Genomic DNA, 8,715 nt, shown 5'->3' on the forward strand with positions numbered 1-8,715 from the left:
TTTTCGCGACACGTGGAGCACAACCAAGGTGAGGTGAGATCAATCGGGCTCTCGGGCAGAACCACGCCCCCTTGACATTTGGGATTTTGACAGAGCCAAGCTGAGGCCAACGATCCCATTTCCGTTGGATCCGTGCACCTCCGACATTCGCAACTGAAATTCTTGCCCACAAACAAGAGCGTTCGACGTAAGGTGGTGGGAGCGAGGATTGGCGTGTAGCTGTGATAGATGGGATCGCCTTTGTGAATGGTCTCTCGGGCGTAAATGGTCATGATGTGTTCTTGGCTGGAAAACAAATACCTATAAGGAAAACACTTGTTCTCTCATCTTCCTCCCCCTATTCTAATCAATTGACTCATACTAGGTACTAAGTAATAATCATGGGTAGAGGTTGCCAACAAATTCCCCTTGCATACGGAACGTCGTTTCATTCCCAATTTTCCGAGCTCGTCGAACTCAATGATACTACTACTATTGCTACTACTACTACTACTAATAATAATAATAATGATAATAATGATACGTGCGTCGAAAGCGGCGGGCTTCATTTCGTTTCAAATGAGAACGGAGCCTGTGATGGGATGCATGGTAACAATGAAATGAAACAAACTATGATTTCACTCTTGAGCGGTTAAGACTTACTTACCTGAAGACGATCCTCGTGTTCTTCACACATGAATGCATCATCATGGCTGCATTCAAGTACACTCCAGTGATTCCTTTGGCTCCATCTTGGATTGCGAGATCAAAACTATTGGTATCAAAGATGCCACAGATCTTCTGAACCAACTGTCTATTCCCCGCTTCGTGTAAACGGAATTGTTCCAATAATCGGAACACCCGCTCATCCGCCTTGACCTCGGCGTCGGTCCCTTCCCTCGATTCCACATGAGATTCCAAGGCCATAAACCTCTTGTACTGTTTCACATCCTTCATCTTCAAAAGAATGGCACGAATCGGGATGATGAGTTGAAAGTTTGCGTGTTCCACGGAGGCTGAAGGTCTATGGATCACCTGCTGACTCTGGGCGTTGAATGAACTGTAGAAACCAAAAGGCTTCTGCTTCAGAACACTGCATTCCCCGTTTCGATGGAGATCACTCTCACTGCACGGAGTACTGCAGACAGGCACTTTGCATAGCTTGCAGGTTAGAAAATGTTTCGTTTTCAACACTCGATGGCACACCACACAAATGAAATCCGAGCTCTCCAAGTTCGGACCCACAATGCAAGGCTTTTCTCGCAATATCACATCGCCGGCTTTCAAATCTCTAGCGGCAATCATGTACCTGAAAAGCAACAACCAGGTTGTAACTGATGTTGTGAATGATGTTGAGCATGTTTATGCTTGTTGGCCATGAATGTTCTTACCTGCCCACCACCTTGTCCTCAAGGACCTCATAAGGTTTGGAACATTGGCTCTTGTGCTTCTTCCAGTCACTTTTTTGATGCTCTTGTTGACAATAGTGAACAGTATAGCACGCTGAGCATCGCAAAGTCGCTTACACACCGCAAACTTGACAAAGTCCATGGTTGGGATCCTGGCCTTTCCCCGGGGAGAATGTCTTGTTAAGCAGGCTCATGATAATTACATTTGGGTTTCACCAAGTTTTCCTCTCATTAACATGGGACTTTTAACGAGATGTCGGGCGCTTTGCTTTGGCCCCCCAACGAAACTTTGGATCCACCACAATTCCTGCGCAGCTATCCACCCGTCTGACATGTTCCGTCGTCTTCCTCGTGTCCCCGGGACCGTTCCAATGTATGTACGTATAAAGCCGGTGATGCACTTCGACCAAGGATGAACACCCAAGCTCAAAGCAAGCTGGACAGGAAAGCTGAGAGTGCAATTCCGAAATTCTTGGCAAGATCACGAATACTTGGACTTCTTCTGTCTTGCTACTGTTTGTGCAGCTTCTACAGTATGTGCAGAATGTATGAGTCCAGAAGTAAGGAGAGTTCTTGTTGAAGAACAACGAAAAACAGCGCTCGTTTGACGCGCCAAAATGGGAGCCAAATTCTTGGAGCAGCAAGTCTCCACCGTCATTGCATGATTGTTTCCACTTATCTGGGTAAAGGGGGCGTGCTCATTGGGTGATATAGGATTTACGTATGTTCATAGACTTGAATGTACGTATTCGTAGAGGCAACATGATCCCCTGAATGGCATGCCTTGCCACAATGATGCAGGGTTAGTATCTCATAGAGGAGCAATCCAAGATAGATAGACAGGCACATGGAGAGGGAGACAATGAGCAATAACAATAGAAATCAGTCCATTGAGTTGTGGAAGTGGTATCGCTGTTATATCCACATATCCTCATCTCTCCTACACTTCGCTCAATAAAAGGCAAGACTTGTTCTACGCTCCTCTTACACATTGCTCCAACTTCCAACCCGGCTTTCATTATTGCTTCCTTCCTTCGCTTCAGAGAAGAGACCAAAGGAAACGCAATGAAATGGTCTTCTCCATGACCCTGGACCAATTAGCAAAGAATTAAATCGGTCAAAAGGTGTCACTCTCGTCATATTCCTTGGCCTATCAAAGGTATGAAAAACTGGAATCTGTCGTCGATTGGAGGCGTTTTTATTCATCAACTTCCAAGGAACAATTTCTTCAAAGTGGCCATCGCCCACGTACCAAGATGGGGTAAAGTTGGTGCAAGCACCCATTCTGCTGGACAGCGTTGAGTTGAGGTCTCTGTTCCACGTGGTGGAGCGTCTACGTTGTAACGTCCGTACGTACATACTTGTGGAACAGGAACTGCAGAGGCATCCACATCGGAACAATATCGCGAGGATGATGATAGCAGGACGCCGGAAGCTGTCCATCCCATTCCGAGTTCTTCCAGAACATTGTGCGAGGTTATGTAGTAGTGGTAGTATATATTTGGTGCGGCTGGGGCAGACATCCGACCGAGTGGTGTTCGGATCCCGATGCTCCCCCCGAGACCTACTTTCAGTGTCCTGCAGTGCCAGAATGAATTATTGGACTCCATTCTGTTGTCATTACTGGAGGAATACTGTCAAGCAGCAACTCGTCCCAATGGCGACCCAGCTTCTACGTAAAAGAATTGCTAGACCAAGAAGTTTGGAACACTACAAACAACTATGGAGGCGTTGCTGTTGTTGCTTTTGCTTTTGCTTTTGCTGTTGTTGCTGTTGCCGTTGGCGTCATTGTTGTGGTTGCCCCGCGACCTCGGATTGCTCTTTGATGGTGATTGGAAGGAGGTGGGTAAAAGAGAGGAGGAGAAGCAGAAGGAGGAGGAGGAGGAGTGGTTGACTTGAGTTCTGAAGAAAAGACACAACAGATTGACAAATGCAGTTCAAGCACAATTGCCAACAAAAGGTCTTTTCATCAGTCAGCCCGCCTTCAACTAGCTCGTTAGCCGCCATTTCAAAGAAAAAGGTTTGCTATGGCGGCAAGTTTTCGCCCACTCGCCATGAGCAATTGCCTCAATGAGGGGCAACTGGGGATTACAGCCCAATCTCTCCGTCCCCCTTGATTCAGCGTATCTGGTCTACTCTACACGTGTATCTACGGAGAGAAGATGCGGCTATTCGCCAATGAGAATCGCTTTTCCGCCTCCTTCGAGTCTGCTGGTTCTCTTCTGTTTATTCCATTGCTCCCTCTTTGTCCCGTTTAAACTCTCTTAGCAGAATTGGCCTCGAAGACCACAGCAAAGCAAGGAGGAACCAACCAGCAAACCATTTGGTTTGGGTGGCACCCTGGAGGCTACTGGCTTCTCTGGCCATGCAGATTAAATGGCCCTCCTCCAATTTAGGAGCTTTTGTTGATTAGTCTCATTGCTTTGAATGCTTTCTCGCCCGAAATGGATCCCAGTTTTCGTGGCTTTTAGCTTTTTTCAAGCCAAAGAGGGAAGTGGGTATTGAGGAGGAGCGGGGGGAGGGGGGGGGGGCACTGATCCTGGACCAACGAGAAAAGAAGAGAGCGTACAGCTCCAAGTTTGGGGTGAGATATCATATTCCCAAGCACCATTAGCACAAATTCAGCAAACAAACTGAACTAAGCAAGAATCTGCGAAGAGACTCTTTATTGGACCCATCCCCGCTGGGATGGGTGTCCATCCCATGGACTATTGTACCATCCCTAGCAGACCAACCGGGAAGTGACAGAGATCAATAAGTTGGAGCTACCAATACTTTTTTTGGTTTGGGCCATTCAAATCGACGTTGGAACAAGACGACCGAGTGAATTAGTACGAAAATGCTCACTCATGTGACTTGTTCAGGTTTCTCTGTCTCTCTTTGAGTGTGTTGGCTTCGTGGTCGAGTGTGGTAATTCCTCATCGTCAAGATTTCTTGTGGCCATCCATAATCCTTACTTTTTCCACCTCTCAAAACTAGCCAAGCATGTGGATTGTGGTTGGTAGATGGAAAGAGAGAGAGAGAGAGCCAGAGAAGACGAGATTGACTGACTCGGTGGTTGGGTGGTTGTGCATGCACTGAGATATGAGGTAGTGGCCAAGAAGAGAAGCTGGAAATTTTGATTCAAGAGTTGAACTGACTGACGGACGAAAGAACGGACGAACGGACGAAGAAACGGACTGACAGACAGACAAGAGGAGAAGGAGGAGGAGGAGGAGGAGTAGGAGGAGTAGGTATATTTCCAGTTCCACGGACATGGAACACTCTTATCATCATCATTGTATTTCTGTTCCCTTCAAAATACTTTCCAGGGGGAAAAGAGTTAATCTCGATCCCCCCTCGTGCGGGTTGAGAAGAAAGATGATATGTGAAAAAAAATAAATCAGGTTCCATTGCCAGGAATTGGTTAGCTTTCTTTCGCTCGTTCTCTCTCTTTCTCGATCTCATGGAACCGGAGATGGATCAGCGATGAGAAAATTGAGAATTTTTCTAAACAAATGGTGTTGTTTGTTCAAGAGCGTGTTCTTCTCCACTTGAAAACAAGCCCAATATTTCCAGTTCCACTTTGCCACACTTCTTTCTCTCTCGCTCCACGGTTTCGTTGAGCTGAAGCAAGAAAAATGATGCCAAGTTTCATTTTTCCCTTCAATGTTGTCCCGCTTAGACCAAGGAGTGCAGGATGAAGGAAGGATTGGAGACAACCAACCATCAACAAAAGGGACAGAAATTCGTCGAAATCGGCTTAAAAGTCGACTGAGTTGGTTGCCGACATGGCCTTCGATTTCCATACCACCATCACTACATACCAACAGCATGTGGGTACTACAGTTCAGCCAGGAGGATTCCATCGTGATCGGCCTTCTTCGTCTTTCTTGAGCCTCTCTCTTTCTTTGGTCTTTGGGTTCTGTGGCGCATGTCACCCTCGCAAAAAAACCCTCGGATCGTAAAAAGAAAGAGACGAAAAAAAAAACCTTCGAGTCGGATCTTCTCGCCTCAGGGAAGATGTTTGGCCCATTATTTGCGATTTCTTTCATCTCTTTTTTCATCTTTCTTCAACTGGCTTTTGAAGATAGGTTGTAAATAACGGGTGAGATCTCGCGACAACATCCCCAAATCTTAGTCGCACGCACGATTTCCGTTTCAATGGGGATTATAAAATGTGCCGCTCTTTAACACCCCGTCCAATCGCTCCAATGAGTCGCCCAGGAGAAGGGTTCAGCTGGGAAATGTGTCCTGGTTAGTTATACTTGTAGCATTTAAAATGACCAGCATTTGGTCGATGCCAAGCACTGCTTTAAATGGAACCATCAACTTGGACCCAGGCACTCAATCCAATGCAGTTTCATATTGCAATTCATGATTGCAATCTTCTGAGAGTCTTATATCTGATGAAGTGAAACACGGTCCGAGAAGAGGGACATTAACGAATCAAATACAGGATTACATTTCTTAAATTGGGCGATTTGGCATAAGGAGAAACATTATTTTCATAACAAGCGATGTGACACATTCATTTGCTTCTCGTTTTAAATTACATTCACGCTTTAAAAGTACAAGGGCAACACTTCAATATCATCTATACTAGGCTTGTCAGATCTGCTTACTCTAATTCGTTGGCAGATCCGAAGATATTATATGAGTGAAGTGCTAAAATATGGTGTTGGATAAGAATGATAATTTGTCATCTTGAATTGCTGGGGATCACATTCTCAACAGCGGAAAAGCAATCCGAAAAAAAGTCAATCAATGAAGGGCAGAAACCAATGCATTCACATTTCTGGCGGCAGAAGGATTAAGGCCTATTGGTCAAGTGGGTTTTGGAAGTGGTGGGGCGATTAAACGTCAAATGACATCCTAAAGAAGAACCAAGCAAGCAGCAACCAACTCATCAGGGAAGAGTGTTGAAGCTTCTGGAGCATTGCATTAATTGGTGTGAGCCCGCAATATTGAACCTTGAATCCTCTGTCTGTTTGAGAGCGGGCTTTGATTGCCAAGACATCCGACATAATCGCTCTTGGCATCGTCGATCGCCCGACTGAAGAGAGCATAATCATTGATGGGCTCTTCTCCTCTGGACTTTAGATTCGCATTCGGGTTGTGGTAAAGGACGAATGTACCTAATGAGGCGTACAGCATCATGACGACGAAGATGATGATGATCATCATCATCATTGTCATCTGGCGCCCCTTTCCTCTTCTGGTTCATTTTCTTCTCCAACTCGAACCAAGTTGAATCCCAGTCACTAAGGCTGCCCCTTGACTGACTTATCCAATAAAATCTTTGCCTATGTGTCTCTCTCTCTCTCCGTTTCTCTCTCTCTCACTCTCTCTGACAGTGGTTTGTTTGGCGGAGATGATAGTGGCGGTTAAGAAAGTGGCAGGCATGCTTGTGTGTGCGTGTGCGGCGTGTGCTTTCGTTCGATGTCGGTCTGTCGTGGGTTCAAAGAGGCTTGAAGGGGCTCAGGGTCTCCCTGCATGAGATGAGATTATAGCCCAATGTGAGTAGTATACCACTGGATTTAATAGGCCAAAAAGACGCTACTGAAGATTTTCTCATCCCCAACAGAGACCATAGCTGACGATGGAGCCAGTTAATGAACCCGGGAAGTCCTTGGCGCTCTTGCAACGAGTGTACTACGTACCATAGACAGACACCCAAGAAAGAAGGACAGACAGTCGTCGTACACAGAGATAAAGGAACTCCGACGCTTAAACCACCCTCATTGGCCTCAAAGACAATTCAAGAATCCCTTTTGATGGAGGACCAGAAAGCTCAGAGCTTACGAAATGATGATGATGATGATGATGTTCATTGAGATCTTGGCGATGAATCTCGCGACGAACTTGGCTGTACTGTACACAATGCACCTGGCCTCCAAAGAAAAACCGCTATGTTTTGAGGACATCCATTAGTCACAAGCTCGTACCCATTATCTTTACCCTCGCTGCTCTTGTGATTAACCGGATGGAGAGGCGAAGCTCGAAGAGGTATAAATTTTCATTCCCTCAGTGGCAAGCCAACTTCCATATTCTGGCTTGCATAGGACAAAAAACTGCATTCAATTCTCAGAGCTTGGGCGAAAGTAAGTGAATCGTGTAACGCTGTTAGTTGTTACAAGCCCGAAACGCGCCGAGATTACTTGACTGTAAAGCGTTACAAGGGCAAGCGATGGAGGCCTGGCTTTAGGTGTCAATAAAGAGTAGGTACTTATGTTACGCTGTGGCTGATTTTCAAAACTGCAGACATGACTCTGGAATATGGGTGACAAAAAAAACTTTTCTCTCCCCCCCCCACCCCTGCCTTCTATTGTGAGGACGTGCTCTCATAAAAATTAATGAGGATCAATGCCAAGTTCTCATAAGCTCCCGCGGGCAGTCAGAATCCCTTTGTGATATGCATTCTGGGACACTTGAATGACCTTAGGCACAAAAAGCGGAATGTCTGAGTGAAGAGGACGAGAGGGTTTTTTCTTCCACGTCTCCCTTGGCTATCGCATTCCTCCACTTATTGAGTGATCTATTGAGAACACTCAAATAACATGGACTCCTTCCCTTCCCTTCCTCTTCTCTCTTTCTCTCTTCATGGCCTTTTCTTTAGACGAACTAGTCTCATTGGAACGTTGTGGAACACGAATGAGGCCTACAAATGGATCCATTCTTGTATAGAACCCTCTGCGCAAGAAGAGCTACGGTCGAAGCATCATCCTTCGGTCCGGAAAGCCAGAGAAACGGCAACGGCAACGGCAATAGCAATTTCCAAAATTCTCCCTCATTTCGAAGGAAACGACCCAAGATGAATCCATTCATTTTACTTTCCTCGACCCCTTGGTTTGTCATGTACGGTCGTTCAGGAGAAAGAAAAGTCAGTGATCTGCAGAAAAAGTTTTGTCAGCCTGATGTCATTTTTCTTTCCTCCTCTTCTCCTCCTTCTTCCTCGCCCTTTACTCGTTGGTCCCAAGATGTACGTACATGGCACACACATACACCCACTGTGGTGGCTACACCTACGCGGGACCAGTTCCATCTGGGCTCGAAGCTCAGTCGGATTTTGGGAGTCGAGTAAAACCGCGAAACCATGCAGATGGTTGGCAAAGTTGGTAAGACCCCACTATAAATATGACATGCATTAAATGTCTGGAGTATTCAAAGGTGACCTGCTTCCTCCCCGCCTCTTAGTTGGACAAAAAAAGTTTTCTCCTCAAGCCTCTGGTAACCATGAAGTGCTTTAAGTGATTAAAAAGCTGGTTATGGAACAATTTATCAGCTCACTGAAAGTTACTTCGAAGCTTCTAATCCCGTACCTCTTTTGGGCCTGAACACTGCAATG

General features: G+C 45.9%; 1 protein-coding gene across 1 annotated transcript in view; it reads right to left on the reverse strand.

Moving 5' to 3' along the window:
- Positions 1-3,755, reverse strand: part of LOC131884762 (SET domain-containing protein SmydA-8-like) — a 4,670-nt gene extending 915 nt beyond the window's left edge. The window contains exons 1-4 of the mRNA XM_059232639.1: positions 3,701-3,755; positions 1,371-1,500; positions 647-1,288; positions 29-285 (exon numbers count right to left, since the gene is read on the reverse strand). Of these exons, the coding sequence (XP_059088622.1) occupies positions 29-285; positions 647-1,288; positions 1,371-1,500; positions 3,701-3,755 (1,084 nt within the window). The remainder of the gene's footprint in view (positions 1-28; positions 286-646; positions 1,289-1,370; positions 1,501-3,700) is intronic.
- Positions 3,756-8,715: the final 4,960 nt, after the last annotated feature.

The sequence above is a fragment of the Tigriopus californicus genome, chromosome 8 (genome assembly GCF_007210705.1).
Source record: "Tigriopus californicus strain San Diego chromosome 8, Tcal_SD_v2.1, whole genome shotgun sequence".
NCBI lineage: Eukaryota > Metazoa > Arthropoda > Copepoda > Harpacticoida > Harpacticidae > Tigriopus > Tigriopus californicus.